Here is a 19527-nt window from a genome sequence, read left to right as displayed (position 1 = left end):
ATTTTAATTTTCTAGTTTTCTCATTTTCTTTGAAATTTCAGTTTTATATTATCACTCCGTTCGTTTACGCAGGAATAAAATTCTTGTCATCGATATTTAAATACAATATTTTCCTTTTTCTTCGAGAAGATTGTCTTTTAGAAAAGCATCTTCTAGAAAATAAAATAATTTTCGAGCTGAAAAGGAAAATTGGGGAGAATTTACTAATTTAACTATCAGCTTGTAAACAAAAATGGACAATTTGAGAGGATGAGACACGATTATCCGAGCCTTGCACCCCTTTTCGCACTTTTTATAATTGTTAACAATCGGTAGCTGTAATAATGAGCCGCGAGCCTCGGATAATCGCATCTCCTCTTCCCGAATCGTTTATTTTTGCTTACAAGCCGAAGGAAACCCGGTATTTTTGTGCAAAGCGTATCTTTTTACCCTTTGCATCGCGTGCAGAATCGTTGTCAACGATGCAAAAAAATTATACACCGTTCCCGACAGAAAGCTCAGTTCTTATTAAACCGTTATGGAGGTAAAAACGTTTACAGCATCGGCGCTAATGCTATTCATGTTACAGTAGGTTCCGGTTATTTGGGTCGCGACAGGACCAGCGTCCTTTGTCTCCATTAAGCGGCTGGCCCGATTAACCCATTTGCATCATTAGCGGATCGTATGCTCGTTTAGCTTTTGCGCGGACGATTTTTGCCGGCAACGAAAGAATTAGAACAATTCGATTCGCCGGCAGACGCTCGACCGCGATTCCGTCGGTTGTTTAACCGTTAACTCGTTGACATTCGCTAATTTTATACTTGCCCGGTGTTTCATTTTTGTGCACTTTCAAGCCCGAAAACCGTTTCTTCCACGGTAAAAAAAAAGGAAAGAAGAGAAACGTTTCGCGATAAAATTGCAAAGCAGATTTCTGCCGTTCTCAGTTAAAAAAAAGAAAGAACGTCTCGTCTACTAACTTGCCACTTTTCCGGATACTTTAAGATATCCGGCACGCGCTTTTTACCGTTGAAAAGGCGAAGCTAGAATATTCTATTATGCCTCGCGGAGTTCGAAACGTAACTCCGTTTATATAGAGCCGATTTTATTCATTTAAAGCCTCGTTCTATCGACGACCGTCGAATGTTAATTAGAGAACGATTTAACCAAGAATTTAACCGACGTCCCGGTCCGATCAATTCCGACGACGACGACGGCGAGGCCGGCTCGCGAATAATCGACTTTTGTCTCGACTCGCCCGGGACATTCGAGGCCGCTCTGTTTCGGCGACTCTTCCACGGCAGCGGAGGAAGGCCGGGTGTACTTTCGCTCGAGCCGTTTTTTGCGGTGGTCCCGTTCGCGGCGAAAATCGCCGCTGGTAGCGTGTTTCGAAAGCGATACGTCCCGGGCGACGGGTTTCGAAGACGATTGCGCAACGCGGAGGGACGAGCCCGCGGAAAGAGATCGATCGCCGATGTGCGGCGAGGAGAGAAAAACGGTCAGGTAAGTGCCGGACCGTTAGGCGTCTGCAGGTGGACACACGCGTGCGTGGTGTCGTGACCGGCCTCTGGCTCTCTCGGCTGATGCAAGTTCGACACGGTCTCTCGCGATGGAAAGGCACGCGAAAGAATTCAGGGTTCGCAAGCGTGTAAGTATAACGCCGGGCTCGTGTCTTGTCCGCGCGGGACGATCGCCGCCGGAAAGTGCAGCGGAGAGGGCCGACGCGAGACAACGGAGAAACAAACAGAGAGACAGCGATGACCCGGGGCAGCGGAGGGAGCGCATTAATTGTGCCGAGCTCGCGCAAGGCCTTCCCCGACTGATGCAAGACCCGAACGAGGCAGCGAACGAGAACCGCACGGCGGGGTGCAGTTGCGTCGAAATCAAAGAACTTTTTACAGAAACGAGACAAAGCGGCGATCTTTTTGCCCGTTGCAGCTGAAATGTTACGGAACGAGGACGAAATGAAGGGGACGAGTATTTTTACAACGGGAATATGTTTGCGTTAACAGTGACGGCCGCGGCGGACACCTCGAAAGTTTCGTCGAATTATTTTATTCGGTGAAACGTAAAAATTGCAAAATTATGCGACACACGTTAATTTTCCGACGTTCTTGCGCCTTGCGAATCTTAATAAAATTAAGGAATTATGATGGACTGGTAATAATAGTGTGATTATACTAGTGTAATTATAATGTATATATATTATATATAATTATTATAATATAATAATAATAATATATTATATATAATTATTATAATATAATTATAATAATATATTATTTATTTTATAATATAATATATTATTTTTATAATACAATTATAATAATATATTATATTAATTATATATAATTATAATATATATTATATAGTATAATTATAATAGTGTAATTATAATATCCTTTTTTAATAGTGCAATTATGGTACAACTCGCAAATAATATAAACAGGATAAATTTAGCTGATAATATAATTGCATTCTTCAAAAAGAGAATTTTGTAAGTAAACTATTTCAATTAAATAGATTTTTATAATTCAAATTTTCGCGAAGTCGCGCGTACGTGAGTCCGGCCGTCAAAGTGTTAAGCTTGAAATGTACTAACAAAAATTATGCTTCATGCAGTACCATGAACAGTAAATAAATAAATTTTGGTAAGAGGAGATACGATAATTCGAGCCATGCATCTCGTTTTTATAATTATTGACAATCAGCTCGAACAAATTGCCCATTCTTGTTTACCAGCCGAAGGAAAATTGGGGAGAATTTACTGCACAGTTGGATTTTACTATGACGCGTTGTGCATCGTTTTTCCCGTAGATTTTGATACGCCGACACGTTTTTGAAAGCAAATCGATTCGGGCGAGAATTGTCTCGTTGTTAACGATTTGACAATTCCTCGAGTTCTTTCCAAAATTCTAAAGCGGTAGATAAATTCTGCGACCGAATTTAATCATCAGCGTCTCAACAAGTACAAAAAAAATGACGTGCAACATGTAATTTAAAAAATCCAACGGTACTGGATAAATCACAATTCTCTTGCAATATTTCAAGTTTAACACAAATTTTCAACGTTAAAAAAATAGTCATACTTTTGATTCACTCAGTGAAATGCACCGTGAAATGCATACTTTACACTACAAATTTTCCTATAAAATCTATGCATTTCACGACACGTAACGACTCGTCCCGCAACAGTTCAGCATCACCATAAAAAAAGATCATCGCATTATCCGACTTCTGTCGCCGTTTCTGACGCAACACCGTCACCTCGGCCCACAATGCGGCGGTCCGGCGAATTTCCATCTGCGAGTCGCCGAGGCAAGGAAATCGTGGAAACGATTGCGATCGTTTCGAGCTCGCGCGCGAGAGATCGTCGCCGCAAGCGTCGCGTTCCTCTCCAATTAATCGGGAGCCGGTCGGACGCGTTCCGCTGCTAATTATCTCGAAGGCGGAGAAGCGCATCTCGAGCACGACGCCGACGACACCCGTGTCGAGTTTATTGCTCGTCGAGACGACGTTCCCCGAGCCTCGATAGAGCACGCGAGAAAAACCACCCCCGCGGCGTCCCTCTCGTCGCCAGTCGCTCGAGTGTATCGACAGTCGCGCGGCGGAAATTCCCGGGGGATGCGCGACGGCACGCGCGCGGACAAATGAAATTTGCGCGCCGCCTCCGGGCGGCGTTTTTGCAAATCGCTGGCAATTTCGGAGGCGCGTCGACGCGAGTAATCGACGCCGAGCACCCGACTCGTCTACGAGCCGGCTCGGCCCGCCGACTTAGCCGGGTTCGCCGCTGACGAAGCGGCGTGCTCGCAATTTTTCTTCGTTAAAACGTAGAAGCCGGCGAGAACGGGCGGCGAGCCGCGGCTGCGTTCCCCGGCCTTTGTTCCGCTGCCGGCTGTTTCGCAACGCGGATCACGGAGGCCCGCGGAACAGCCGTAAATCTCGCGGAAGCCCGCGCTCGAGAACGCTCTCTCTCTCTCCCTCTCTCTCTCTCTCTCTCGCCGACGCGACGGTTCCGCCGTGAAAAACGCCGCGACGCGGCACGGCGGGGCGCGGCGCGGCGCAAAGGGTGCCGCGGCAAGTGAAAAGTCGGAGAAAGAAACCAGCCACGCATGAACATCCAGTAATTTCTCGGGGGATCGCGAACCCGCTTTCGTTCCCTCTGTTCCGAGCGGCTCGGCGCCGCTGCCACTGCTCTCTAACGAGCCCACGCAATTTTATCGACTCGATTTCGCGGCTGCCTCGTGCTGACCCGATCATGCTGCAAGCCGATTTGGAAACCGCTGGGACGAGCGCGTTACGCCGAACGAAACTCAGAATCCTGGCGATGATTCTGTGACGGTTTCTATCGAATGTTGCTACTTTTTTCGCGAATTCGATCGAACGCGCTTGGTCGAGATCAACGAATCGACTGAGGAATCTATACAGGATGTCGCAAAAATGTCTCGCAATTTGGAAATGCGGGGTAGCCGAGGTCATTCTAAGTAACTTTCTCCTTTGCGAAAATGCAATCCGCGGCTTTGTTTACGAGTTGTTAACGTAAAACACCGACCAATGGGAGGCGATGGCGCGAACCACAACGTGGTCGATCGCTGTAGGGTGTTTCTATAATTATGTTAATACCAGGAAATAGGGGGTACCTGAGGTCATTTGAAGTAACATTTTCCTTGGCGAGAATGCAATTCGTCGCTTTGTTTGCGAGTTATTAACGAAAAACAGTGGCCAATCAGAGGCTCCAGGAATCACCCCTTTCCGGGTGTTAATATAATTATAGGACACCGTGTAGACTCGCGAGGAAAACGAGTGAAATTTCAGAACGTCGATGCATTATTTTGAACCTTTTAGATCGATGTGCACTGTACACTGCACTTCTACAGCACTGGATAGCATAATTTTTGTTGAATATACTTAAAAATTGAATTACCTTAAAATAATGTCTTAAAATAATTATTATAATTAAGGGTATATAAGCATAGACCCTTCCACTGAAAGAAGCCGAAAATTCAAAAGGGATGACGACCTTGTAAGTACGAGCGAACAGAGCAAAATTGCGGATTTTTTAAAGAGGATAGACGGTGCAAAAAGTCAGAATGAAAAAGAAGATTCAGAAAGCGAAGTCGTTCTCGTTTAATTGTAGTAAATCGAGTAGTAAATTGATTAAATCCCGCCGAGGAAGAAATCGATTAAACCAACGTTACATTAAACGAAAATAATATTGTTTGTTTTATTTTCGTTTTACTTTTGTGTTATACGTACGCGTAAATTTTTAATAAAAGTCAAGTTGCTTGTATGGAATTAAAAAGAAACGCTCCTCTTTTGTGTTTCACGCAACACCGCATTTTTTAAGATCTCATCCACCGCGTTACAGGAGGCTTACCTCTGCAAAACATCGTTTGTTACAATCTCCGAGATTCTTCGCACAGCATTTACAAAACAGCAGGGTGCATTCACACAGTCGTCGGCGTAAATGTTAAAGCGAAAAACATTCTCCACCGGCGGCGGTCTCTTATTTCGCGCAACAACGGCGCGCAGTCCACTCATTCTTGTCTCGGATCGAAATGAAATCTCGTTCCTCCGACGTCGATGTTCCCGAACTCCTCGATACCCTCGAGCTACCCAATATTCTCAAAACGTGGACACGCGCGATAAATATAAATTCCCCAGCCGGCGATTCTGCTCGGAATTGTCGCATGCAAAACAGAACGGTGTTCGCACACGTGCTGACATACGCCGGATGTCCGTATCGATTTTGCGCGTGCAGCATCGCCGAGCTATCTCGCGAGGAAACCATGCGCTCTTCAGACTGGCCTGACCGTCGCGACGCGTTGGGCCCCGTCGGACCCCGCGACGAAAAATGATAGCGCCGGGACTCGAAGATGGTTATCCGAATAGCCGGCGATGCTCTCGAATAGCCATTTCTCGAATAGAAATCACCAGCGGCGGTTCGCGCTCGCCCCGCGTCGCGACGCATCGGGCCCCATCGGACCCCGCGTCGAAAAATCATAGCACCGAGACTCGGAGAACGTTCACCGGCTCCTCGTAAATTAGGTCGCGGCGATGGTTGTCCGAATAGTCGGCGATGCTCTCGAATAGTCATGAACGAAAGCTGATCGATCACCGGCGGTAGCTCGCGCTCGCCGCGCGTCGCGACGCATCGGGCCCCGTCGGACCCCGCGACGAAGACTTCCGCGATGAAAAATCATAGCGCCGGGACTCGAGAAACGTTCTCCTCGTAAATTAGGTCGCGGCGATGGTTGTCCAAATAGTCGGCGATGCTCTCGAATAGCCATGAACGAAAGGTAATCGATCACCGGCGACGGCTCGCGCTCGCCGCGCGTCGCGACGCATCGGGCCCGGTCGGACCCCGCGACGAAGACTTCCGCGATGAAAAATCATAGCGCCGGGACTCGAAGAACGTTCACCTCGTAAATTCGATCGCGGCGATGGTTGTCCGAATAGCCGGCGATGCTCTCGAATAGCGTTTCGAACGAAAGGTGATCGATCACCGGCGGCGGCTCGCGCTCGCCCCGCGTCCTGCCGCAGTTCCGTATCGACGTGAAAAGCCTCGCGAAAGGTGTTCATCTACGTCGAGGGATTTCCAGCGAGCTAATTTTGATCGAAAACCCGAAGTTCCGTGAATCCCCGGGGAAACAATCGCCGGACGGATGCGCGGCTATACGCCGGAGAATAATTGCGCGGGAGCTCCGTGTTATCCCGAGCCGAAAGCGTGCCGGAAATACGCACATACATGTGTGTGTGTGTGTGTGTGTGTGTGTGTGTGTGTGTGTGTGTGTGTGTGTGTGTGTGTGTGTGTGTGTGTGTGTGTGTGTGTGTGCAACTTCTTGCCGAACCGGCAGCTTTCGGTATTTGCTTGGTGAAACATTGCGCGACCGGGAATTGTTGATTTTCGATAGATTCTGGGATTTCGAGTATGTTTAGCGTCAACGTCGACGGCTACTTCCACCCTCTGAATTATTGATGGACTGCGGATCTTTATGCGAAATACAAATTTTCCGTATCGATCGCGGAGGCCAGGGGTCCCTTTACCCTTTAACCGGTTCATTTTTCTTTGTAAATGCGCCCGCGATCCTGCCTATCGGGCTCCCTTAAAACCCGGTCGTTAGTAGACCGGTTAATTAGCAGGCTTCGAATTTTATTGGAAACCGTGCATTCGAACCATCGGAAGCGAGTACTAAGGGAACCTTTGAACTTTGAAGTACCATTGGCCAAAATCACCATTGAATTTTTTGCTTACAATAACGAGTCGGACTCGCGACGACGCGCATGATTCATTAGATGCGAATACGATATTCGTTTCTTTTTCGATCATTCTGTGTTATCACGATTCGAAGTTAAATTATCGAAAAGGTTAATTTGTGAACAACGGAGGATAATCTAAGAGATCCGTGAAACGTAATAATATATAAAATTAGTGCAACTCTTTCATCTAATCCGTTTTCAAGCTTTAGCTTAAAAATAATCAATATACATACAAAAATAATAATATGTAATATAATATAATATAATATAATATAATATAATATAATATAATATAATATAATATAATATAATATAATATAATATAATATAATATAATATAATATAATATAATATAATATAATATAATATAATATAATATAAATATAATAATAATAAATAAGAGATTAGATTAAATATGATTTAATAAAACTAAATCAAGGAAGATTGACTTACTTATCAGGGATAATACATATTAATTTATTTGATTCTGTTAAATCGTTTACTTCTCAATAAAAAAATTTAATACGACTTAATTGAAAAATATGAAGTTAATTATGCTCGTAAGCGAAACAAAGGCACAGTAATTCACTCCACTGTAACCGGCTCCACTGCCATATCAGAGTCTCGTGGAGAATGCAATAATTTAGGGCATTTTGAAAGGAAGAACAGCTCGGCCAAGTGCAACCCTAAACCCCAAGTTTCAGTTACACTGTGTGCTCTAATTTCGCGAGAAATTAAGAGACCCTCGGACGAGTACAGTAAATTCTCCCTAATTGAGACGCTCAGATTGTGGACAAAAGTGGACAATTTGGGAAGAGGAGATACGATTATTCGAGTCTCAATTGGCCACGATTCGAAGGCAATTCTGCAATTCCGCTAATGTTTATTACGCTAGTATTGCAATAAAAGTGGTAAATAAACAATCAAATTCAATTGTTCTTACTTTTCACACGAATAACGCAGTTCGACTATGGGTCCGAAAATAAAAACGATGGCTTAACTTTCTTAGTTCTAATTTTTTGGCATTATTCGAAGGCAATTCGCAGGCCACGTGACACGATTCGAAGGCAATTCGCAGGATACGTGACACGATTCGAGGGCAATTCGGAAGCCACGTGACACAATTTAAAGGCAATTCGGAGGCCACGTGACACGATTCGAAAGCAATTCGGAGGCCAAGTGACACGACTCGACGATCGCTCACGGCGACTCGCACCCGAACAGACCATTTTGTGCTGTCTACCCTTGGCATCGACGTAGCAATAAATCACATAGGCGTAGAACCGGTGGAATGAAATAGAGACAGAAATTCGGTGAATAATGCGATTATTCGAGCCTCGCGGCTTCGTTTTCATAGATGCCGATTATCAACAATTATAAGAACGGTGTGCAAGGCTCGAATAATCGTACTTTCTCTTCTCAAATTATCCATTTTTGTATGCAATCCGAGCATCAATTAGAGCAAATTTGCTGCAGTCAGTCTCACCTGCCGCTTGTTCATCGTCGGGCAGGGAATTAAGCGGGGAAAAATGGCGGAAATTGAGCGTGGCGCGAAGAAAATCGACCCACGGGGTATGCTCGATTTACTTTTCGGTTCCCGTTGCCCTCTGCGGAATCTCCGTTGCCGCTTCTCGTTTCCGGCGGCGGCGGGGGCCGCGCGGAAAGCGACCGAAAGCGATGAACTGGCATCGCCAATCGCCACGCGCCGATCCAATTTCTTTCTCTTGAAAAGCGGCAGCCGACGGCGTCCGTTCATGCATTTTCAACTCGACACCGCGAACGTGTCGTCGGTAAATTAAATTCGCTTTCCCGACGCGGAAGCCGCCCTTCCGCGATATTCTCTGGCCCCGTACCACCCTCCCAACGCCCCACGCCGCAGACCCTTTCACCATCGACGACCTCAACCCCAACGCACAAACCGAGCCAGCGTCGAAACGCGTCTCTCCATCGCCCATGGCGACATTCTCGATTCTTCTACGCCGGTCTGCGCTGTTCGTTTTCTGTAATAGGGCGAACGTAGGTGGCGCGAAACACCGGGAGAAACGGGACGTCGTAAAATCTCGATAAGGGAAACGTAGCATTGCATCGTCGTTTTTAAACACCGCGTCGCCCCGGGCTCCAAGAAATTGGTGCCGGGACAGAATTATATGTCCCTGCGTGCGTTTGGGAAGGGTGCGCGCAGTTCGCGTGTGAAACTCGATTGATTAGATTGCACGGAAATTGCTCAGAAGTTCGTAATCGAATATTTATTCGACTTTTGTGTCGGCTAATTCATTTTTAGGGAAGAAACGCGATCGATTTCAAACAGATCTGTTATTTACATCTTTGCTCGTATTAATTATTATTATTATTATTATTATTATTATTATTATTATTATTATTATCATTATTTGCTTCTGTAACTGGACACTTTCAATCTGAACGACCAACTTCGCGCGCGAGTTTATCGTGGACAGTGTTCACCGAAAGAGATCGCAAGCATAATACATGTACAGTAAATTCTGCCGAATTTTCCTTCAGCTTGTAAACGAAAGCGGGCAGTTCGGAGGCTCGAATAATCGCATCTCCTCTTATCTCTTCCGAAATTGTGCATTTTTGTCTACAAACTGACGGAAAATTCAGGTGAATTTACTGCACGTATAAATCATAAAGCGCGTTACAACATGAACGGTAGACCGCTGCCCTTATTGTTTTCGAATCTTCGACTTGTCGGCGTCCCCTTGTCGGCCACATCTGCGATTTACATTTTTTGGTACAACTTGCGCAAGACTGTTCGCAGTCACGCGACAGTTCGTATCGGTTTAAAAAATATGTCCGGTAGGTCCACTTCGAAAATTCACGAATTAGAGCGAAAAGAATTTTGTTAACATAAATAGCGCACACTGTTCATCGGCATATTTAATCAGCCACCGCACTTTTTCAAGCAGTGTTTAACATTGGATTTACGGAACCCGTCAAAATGACACTAATTTTTGAATTCACGATTATTCATATCGTAAAGATACGTTTACGACTTATCTATTCAATTTCTATGTTACTTACTTAACTTATGTTACAAGAACGCTAGTTAAAAATCGGAATAAATGTCTTATCATCGCTTTCATAAGCTAATACAAAGCATCTGTGTTTTCTGCTCCGTAAATCAAGTAGTATTAAGGCGCATTGCTTAGCATAATTTCGCAACGTTATCATAGTCCGCGCAGAATTATCATAACAATTTAAGAGGAGCCGCGGTTATCTCGTTTCTCGATTTAACCGTTCCAAGCCGCCGTGTTTCTCGACGTAATAATTAACGGGCAACTAACTTGCCGCGCGAGTTCGGCGAACAAATAAACAAACGAGAAAAGGGATCGAGCGAAGAAGAATGAACAAGCAATTAGCTTAGTCCGCGTGTGCGGGAGGATTCGAAGGCGGGGGCCGTTAGCGAGTTCGGATAACGGAGTCGTAGAATTAAGCAAGCCGGACGCGAATCTGCCGAGCAAAGATCAATCGGATCGGGGCCGGCGGTGGCATACGAATCATCGAAATAAATTGCATAACGCCGTGACACCGATACAAAGTGCGCGAACCAGCACTCTTTCGGATCTCGGAATAGACTGTTATCGTCCCGGAAGAGTACGGGGCCTATAAATATCTGCGGAATAGCGATACGCTGGTAAAATGCGTCGCGAGCGAGCGAGCGCGCGCTCCACGCCGCGCCGCCGACCGATTTCCGCCCGCGATTCCGCGAACGCGATTCCGCCGCGCGAACGAGCCCGAAAAATGAAACATTAACCACCGATTTATCCGACCGGCGCAAGAAAACCGGCCCGATAAACCGTCCACGGCGAGCGTAATCCCGCGGATTCGCGCCGGCGGCGGTCGACTGAAATCCCCCCCCCCATCCCTCTTTCTCCAGCACCCTACGTTCTGGTCGACGAGGAATAGCCGAATAAATTTCTACGGCGGAGGAGGTGGTGTTTGTTCCCCGAAAAAATATGGCGGGGAAAGTCGTATAAATCGATGCCGCGGTCGCCGGAAGAGAAAAAAAAAGGAGCCTTCTTCGGAACGGTGTACACAGACGTTTCATAGTAACCGAGGCGCAGGTTCGTCGGTCGTTTTATCTCGGGGAGCCACGCCTCCCACGCCCAGGGATAAAGGACCAAAGATACTCTCCGAGGAGCCCGGTTTCCCGGCTTTCCTTGCCGCCGTTCCCGCGCGCGATATTTTCATAAATCAATAACGGAATCTCTATTTCAGCGGAACAGATCGGCGGTGCCCCGCGCGCGGAAAGAGAGAGAGAGAGAGAGAGAGAGAGAGCAGTATCCGCCTACAATTAAAAGTTTTCAGAGGTGAAATATCGCTTCTCGCGGGCAGAATTTTCCAAAGATCCACGGCCACGGAACCGATTTACATTCCGATCCAGCGTCTGGAAACGTGGGTGGTTACTTCGGTTTCGGTTCGACGCGACTGCGCGGCGAACGTTCCGAACGGCGTCTAGGAAACGTAAATGTTGTCTTAACCCCTCGCCGTACTATTTTCTTCCCGGTTACGATCATTAGAAGCTTCCTCCGTTATAGTCATTTCCACAGAAGGAGAAGAGAATTTGTGATTATTGTGGGCTAATTTTCCTTGAGCTTGTAAAAAAAAGTGGACAATTTTGGAAGAGAAGGTGCGATTATTCGAGCCTTGCAGCTCGTTTTCGTAATTGTTGACAATCGGCGATTATCGATAATTGTATCTCCTCTTTCCAAATTGTCCAGTTTTGATTATTAGAAGCTGCTATAGTATAATAATTTCACAGAAGAAGAAGAGAATTTGTGTTTATTGTGAGCGCGCGTTTCCTTGGATGCTTAAATGCAGAAAATTGTCCCTAATTTTCCTTGAGCTTGTAAAAAAAAGTGGACAATTTTGGAAGAGAAGGTGCGATTATTCGAGCCTTGCAGCTCGTTTTCATAATTGTTGACAATCGGCGATTATCGATAATTGTATCTCCTCTTTCCAAATTGTCCAGTTTTGATTATTAGAAGCTTGTACATTATAATAATTTCACAGAAGAAGAAGAGAATTTCTATTTATTGTGCGCCCGCATTTCCTTGGATACTTAAATGCAACAAATTCTCCCGAATTTTCTCTGAGCTCGTAAACAAAAATGGAGGAGATAATACGATTATTCGAGCCCTGCATTTTTATAATTGTTGACAATCGTCGTCTAACAATAAATTGTATCTCCTCCTTCCAAATTGTCCACTTTCGTTTACAAGCTGAAGGAAAATTAGGGAGAATTTACTATATCGCGGAGAAAAGAACAGAATGTTATTCCGTTCTTTCGAGTTAGAATAAAATTCTGTTCTTTCCTCCGCAATGTAGTAAACTGTCCCTAATTTTCCTTAGAATTTCTTCTTCTTCCTTGAAATTCCTCTACGAAGAAACAGAATTTTATTCCAACTCGAAAGAACGGAATAACATTCGTGCTTAACAGGATATCGCTAGAAATCTCCGTTACGAGCTAGACTCGTTAAAATACGGCAATCAAGTTTAAATTCAATGTTCGAGCGTTAAAGTTAACGCGACGATCTACGACGAACGCGAATACGCTTTCCCTAATAACAAGCCGTCGGGAATAAAGACGACGATTGTCGAGCTGCGACGAAAATGATAGCGCCGAGTTGTAGTTCCCAGATAAACCGTGAACACGATCGCTATTTCAAAACGGCGACTGCCGATTTATTATTTCTTTTCGAGGTCTCGAATGGCCGAACTAATCTTTCACGTGCTATTGATTTTTACGCGCCAATAAGATCTTTTACGCTCCACGCACATTCCGCCCCGTCTGCTTTAAGTCTCGCTGTGGCACTTCAAGACCCGATACACAGAAAATTCTCCTTAATTTTCCTTCAGCTTGCGCACGAAAATGGACAATTTGGGAAAACGAGATACGATCGTTCGAGCCTCGCGGTTACTTTTTATAGTTACCGATTGTTAGTAATTATAGAAACTCGACGTCTCGAATTGTTCATTTTTGTGCGTAATCTGAGCGTCAATTATGGAGACTTTACTGCAAATCGCGATAAATAAACGTCAAGTAAACGACCTACAGTAATGTCTCCCTTACTGACGCTCAGATTGTCCACTAAAATGAATAATTTGGGAAGAGGAGATACGATTGTTCGAGCCACGCGGCTACGTTTTTATAATTGTGGACGATTTATAACTATAAAAATAAACCGCAAGGCTCGAATAATCGTATCTCCTCTTCCCAAATTGTCAATTTTTGTGCGCAATCTGGGCGTCAATTAGAGAGACATTACTGTATTACGCGTTTCTTTAACACTAGATTTACGGAACTCGTCAAAATGACGGGTTAATTAATTAATTAAATAATTTAGACGTTTATTTTGAAAGTGGCATAAGTCACTTTGTTTTGAAGTCGATATATTTAAGGGTTTGCGTTTTAACACGTATTAACACGTTTAAACATATGGATGCTAACTTTCGAGAAGATTTAATTATTTAATTTACGATTATTCATATCGAAAAGATACATTATTATCGATTCAATCTATACGTTACTTACGGCAAATGTTCCAATAACGCTTGCCCAAAATCGGAATAAATCTCTTATCGTTACTTGTACGAACTATAATATAAAACAGCTGTTTTTGTGCTCCGCAAATCTAGCGTTAAGTGCATTTCGCATATCATTATAACTTCCACGCTCGTTCAATAATCTATGCAACCTAATGCGTCTTTCCGTTTACGAATAAATGAAAATAATGAAAATTCAAAGGCGGCAGAAAATATTCCCGAAGTGTTCTCGAACGCGACGTACAATCGACGCGTTCGACTTGGTCGATACGTTCGCGCTGCAGACCGTGAATGGTCTCCGTCGAATTGCAGTTGCAACGAATGGTTGCAATGGCTCGCCGGACCATGTTTGCCGAATGTGTGTAGTCGGCTCGATCTTCTCGATCGCAGTGCACGGGACGGGAACAATTTCGATGGTGTCGAGCGATTTCTGCGCACGAATCGATCGCGGCTGGCCGAGTCCGCGACACGGCGCGACCTTTCGTCCCGCGACGGCGATTAAACTGTTATCGCATAATCCATTATTTAGCGAGTACCCGCGATCTCCGTCGCGTCGCTCTATCGCGTTCCGTTACGTAAACGACGTGCTCGGGCACGCATTAATTCCTTTAACATCGGCCGCACGCGCCTTTTTTCTCCAGCAGGCACGCGTAACGCTTCTTAATTATAGTTTGATCCGGATCTCCTTTCACCAGCGATCGCTGACCACTGTTTTCCGCTCGGGCGTCGATGATCCGACGCGAAACGGTCCCGCGGACGCGGATGCGGTTTATCTGACGCAACGTTTTCACTTCGCGAGCCAGCCGATTTTTACGACGATTTCCTGCTTTCTTCGAGGCGCCGAAATTCTCGCGCGAAATCGCGCTGCTCGCGCTTCGATTATCGTCGCTTCGTCAGGTCAAGTTGGATCACCGATATCCGAATTCTCGGATGCTCGATCCGAAGCAATGGATGCGCAAAATAATCTGCGATAAAAATTAGTAGGAACCTGGATAATCGAGGTTTCATTGTACGACGATTTCCTGCTTTCTTCGAGGCGCCGAAATTCTCGCGCGAAATCGCGCTGCTCGCGCTTCGATTATCGTCGCTTCGGCGGATCAAGTTGGATCATCGATATTCGAATTCTCGGATGCTCGATCCGAAGCAACGGATGCGCAAAATAATCTGCGATAAAAATTAGTAGGAACCTGGATAATCGAGGTTTCATTGTACGACGATTTCCTGCTTTCTTCGAGGCGCCGAAATTCTCGCGCGAAATCGCGCTGCTCGCGCTTCGATTATCGTCGCTTCGGCGGATCAAGTTGGATCATCGATATTCGAATTCTCGGATGCTCGATCCGAAGCAACGGATGCGCAAAATAATCTGCGATAAAAATTAGTAGGAACCTGGATAATCGAGGTTTCATTGTACGACAATTTCCTGCTTTCTTCGAGGCGTCGAAATTTTCGCGCGAAATCGCGCTGCTCGCGCTTCGATTATCGTCGCTTCGGCGGATCAAGTTGGATCATCGATATTCGAATTCTCGGATGCTCGATCCGAAGCAACGGATGCGCAAAATAATCTGCGATAAAAATTAGTAGGAACTCCGATAATCGAGGTTTCACCGTATTGTAATCGCAAACTGTGATTCCAGCGACTGCGTCATCCGTTCATCGTCGCAGCTTGTTGTCACTGGCATTTCTATCGCGTATTTCGCAACGAAAAAAATCCTAAGTATACTCTAAACATGGCATAAGTTATCTTGAAAGTTTCGAAAAGACCCGCCGCATAATTCGGCGAAGAAACAATCGCGAAGACGCGCGTCCATTCGCAGAAAATGCAACTCTTATCGCGGCATTATGCATTTTTAAAATGTTATTGATATTACGGTGCGATATTTCTCGATAATAAAATTCCTGTGCGTGGCTCAGACATGATATTAGTTGTCCTAAAAATTTGAAACAGCATCGCTTCACAGATACTTGAAGAAAAAATCGCGAAGATGCCGGTCTGTTCGCAGAAAATCCATCTTTGCAGCTTCACATGCACAGGGTGTTCCAGACACTTCTACCACGTATTTCGTAACGAAAAAAATCCTGCGTTTACCCTAAATAGGACGGAAATTACCCTAGAAGTCTCGAAGAGCATTGCTTTGCAGATTCGGAAACCGAAAATCGCAAAAGTGCGCGTCTATTCGCAGAAAAGCGAGGTTTACCTTCGCCGAATAATATTTTGTCCATCGGACGCGTATTTCTAAAAGAAAAAGTTTACACATGCTCCACGCATGCCGTGAGCTATCCTAAAAAATTCAGGAAGCTCCGTTACGTGGAATTCCGACGAAAAAATCGCAAGGGTCGCCCGGTTTTCGACGTGCCAGCCGCGTCGAATTCGAAAGTCGTCGGACCCGGTCCTTTTTTTCCAGCGAGTACTTAACGAGCACGACGAGGGCGTCGTCGTTTCGCTCCGTTTTCCGGGGTAGAAACGGGGAACGCGACGCGTCGCGACTAGTTCGGAACTACGTTAAGAAGCCGGGCCTGGTCCCGGAATCGAAGTCGAGACATCCGGAGCGCAAGTTCAACCGAGTCCCCGGAGGACTCGGAACTCTCGGCGTTGGAATTCCATTACGCGCGAACTCGAACGAGAAGCGTCGCGCTATCTTACGAAAATGTAATTACTCTCGAGACGAGGCGGTTCGAACTTCGAGGACACGGCCGGGGAAATCTTTTTCCCCCGTTGCCCGGCTTTTTCAGCCCCGGCAGACAGGATTTTCCCGCCGCCGCCCTCCGGACTTTCGCAAACTGCTCGTTAAATGGAAATCACCCCGGCGCGAGCCGTTTTCGGGGTGTTAGGTTTACGGCGACGCGCGAACGACGGTATCCCGGGACTCGAATCGGAGGATCGGGAAGTCGGGGATTCGTGGTTCTTGCCCTTCGGGGCGATTTCCGCGATCGCCCATCGCGCAACATTAAACTTTCCGCGGCGATTCGGAACGCTCCGTGCATCCGAACGTTCGTTTACAATCGTCGACGAGCCCGATGGCGTTTACAGGCGAAATCGAGAATTTCGTCCGAATTCTGGCCGCTTCGTTGGTGTTCGTACGTCGAGTCTCAAATATGGATTAGGGACGTTGTTGATCTTGATAAATTTCTAGCGATAATTTATCGAGTGTAGATTCGAATTTTATATTAATTTGTGGATTGAAATTATATATTAACGCTATGCCGTCCGGTGGCATCTCGCTGGTGCCATGCAAAAACTATCTGTTGTATGCCGATGGTACCATTTTGGTGCCATTTTAAAAAGCTGAAATAACATTTGAACTATATTTCTTAAGCTTAATAAGCATTGTGCTTATTTAACTAAGAATTAAGTACGAAAATTCTTGGATGACATATCTTAATTTTAGGAATTTATATTACCGCCATCTTCGAAATTTTTTTCAAAATCTAAAATCTCCAAGCTATTATGCCGGCGTCAAACAAAACAATCGTATCTAAGATTTGCGGACGGCGTAGTGTTAAAATTGGAGACAAATTATAATCTCTTGTCAACGATGTTTAAGTATTCGAGTAAATTTAGACACGCGATAAGCATAGATTTTCTTTCCCTTCTAAGAAACGATCGCAATCGAAAAATTTCTAATCGCAGTAACTGCGAAGGAAACGGTATGTCAAAGGGTTAATTAACTTTGCTTTCCGATAAAAGGCAAAGACTCGCGGGAACTACGCCGATTTCTATCTCTGGAGAAGAAGCGCTGCAACCAAATGCTCGTCCGTTTCATCCGTTTATAGCAGATACAGTGATATAAATAATTATAGACGCAAAGTAACTGCTAAATTTTTAGCGACGTATAAACAAAAACGTAGCAGAACATCGTATTTTTATACCTCTCTGCCAGAAATAATAGAAAATATAAACATACAAATGCGATATCTTGTTAAATTTTCGTCCAAATACATCGATAACAATGTAACAATCACTTCGAGTCTATAATCACGCACATCTCGCTATATCTTTGTTGACAAAAACATCCGCGAGTACCTCGAATACGATCCAAATTCTCCTGAAAAGTTCGAAGAACATCCCAAGAGCAGATCCTTCGAAAAAAAATCACCCCGTTTCCAGCATTCTGCCGATCGAAGATTCGACGAACGTCGAACATACGCGACCTCCTCAAAATCTCGCGCACCATCGTAGAACTTCGCGTCTGCTTTCCGTATTTGTCGAGGATAAAAGAGGGCATGGATTTGAAAACGGGGCAAAATGTCGGCTAAAAATATGAAAAAGTTTCGCTCACCGGATCCGTTCGAGGAAAGTTCGCGAGCGCGTCGCGGTCACCTCGGTGTCCAAAATAAAATCGACTCTCGCAAGAGAGTCTTATACGTTGAAAAGCCACGGGGAGACACGCCGGAGCGCCGTGCGATAACGAGGACGGGATAAAAACGTAAAAGGACTCACTCTTGTGTCTGGAGAATCTCCGGAGCTTCTTGAAGAACGGCATGCTCTTCTCCCGTGAGGTACGCGTGCACGTGTGTTGGACGACGAGCCGATCGATTTCCGTCGGCGATCGCAGGACGAGACGAGAGGAAGCTGCTCGTTAAGGATCACCGTCCGCGGTGCAGCCTCGATCACCGTGTGCGACCCGGATAAATGCGTCCTCGGTGCTCGATCGAAGAAGCTCGAGATGCCGAACGTTGTTGGTTCACATCGGCGTATTTACGTGATCGTGCCCCGTCCGACGTCTGCGGCCCGTGGACTCTGTCTGATCGCCTGGCCGCCTCTTACTCCGGCTTTTACTACACACGTTACTACTATCTTGGCCGGATTCGTACGGTCCTGCCGCGTTCCCACTTATCCCCACTTGTCTCGGCTGTACACAGGAGGGAACAGAGAGAATCGTGGCCAGTCGAACACGCGGCCGTCGCGACCGTTCCCGCGTCTTCGACACACTCGCGCGAACTCTCGAAACGCGAGCACACCCGGAGCACTCTGCTCGATCAAAGTGTTTCAATGATCGAACTTTGGTTGTTCTAACGGCGTATTTGTCAGCATTTTGTAGCAGGATATTTGCGAGATGTTTTTCAATGATTCGGCAAGAGAGTGTTTCTCCGCGTAGAGAAGTGAGAATATAAAATTGGAATATAATTGTTAGATTATAAAATTAGAATATAGAATTGGAATGTAATTACTAGGTTATAAAATTAGAATATGATATTGGGATATAGTAGATGATAAAATTACTAGATTAGTTTTATTAGTTTTATTAAATTACTAAATTACTAATTATAAATTTACTAGATTATAAAATTAGAATATAAAATTGGAATATAATTATCAGATTACATAATTTGAATATAACATTAGAATATAATTATTAGATTATACAATTAGAATATAAAATTGGAATATAATTATCAGATTATATAATTAGAATATAACATTAGAATATAATTATTAAATTATAAAAATGGAATATAATTTCAGATTATAAAATTAGAATATAACATTAGAATATAATTATTAGATTATAAAATTAGAATATAAAATTGGAATATATAATTATCAGATTACATAATTTGAATATAACATTAGAATATAATTATTAGATTATACAATTAGAATATAAAATTGGAATATAATTATTAGATTATATAATTAGAATATAACATTAGAATATAATTATTAGATTATAAAAATGGAATATAATTTCAGATTATAAAATTAGAATATAACATTAGAATATA

At 44.6% G+C, this 19527-nt stretch overlaps 1 protein-coding gene across 1 annotated transcript in view; it reads right to left on the bottom strand.

Moving 5' to 3' along the window:
* LOC117217970 (uncharacterized) overlaps positions 1-18582 on the bottom strand; it is a 79107-nt gene extending 60525 nt beyond the window's left edge. Inside the window, exon 1 of the mRNA XM_033465919.2 lies at positions 18242-18582. Coding sequence (XP_033321810.2) covers positions 18242-18284 — 43 coding nt within the window. The 5' untranslated portion in view covers positions 18285-18582. The remainder of the gene's footprint in view (positions 1-18241) is intronic.
* Between the last annotated feature and the right edge of the window lie 945 nt (positions 18583-19527).

The sequence above is a fragment of the Megalopta genalis genome, chromosome 1 (genome assembly GCF_051020955.1).
Source record: "Megalopta genalis isolate 19385.01 chromosome 1, iyMegGena1_principal, whole genome shotgun sequence".
In the NCBI taxonomy this organism is placed as follows: Eukaryota; Metazoa; Arthropoda; class Insecta; order Hymenoptera; family Halictidae; genus Megalopta; species Megalopta genalis.
Note: the sequence above shows the minus strand (reverse complement) of the source record. Positions and strands in the feature narration are given on the sequence as shown.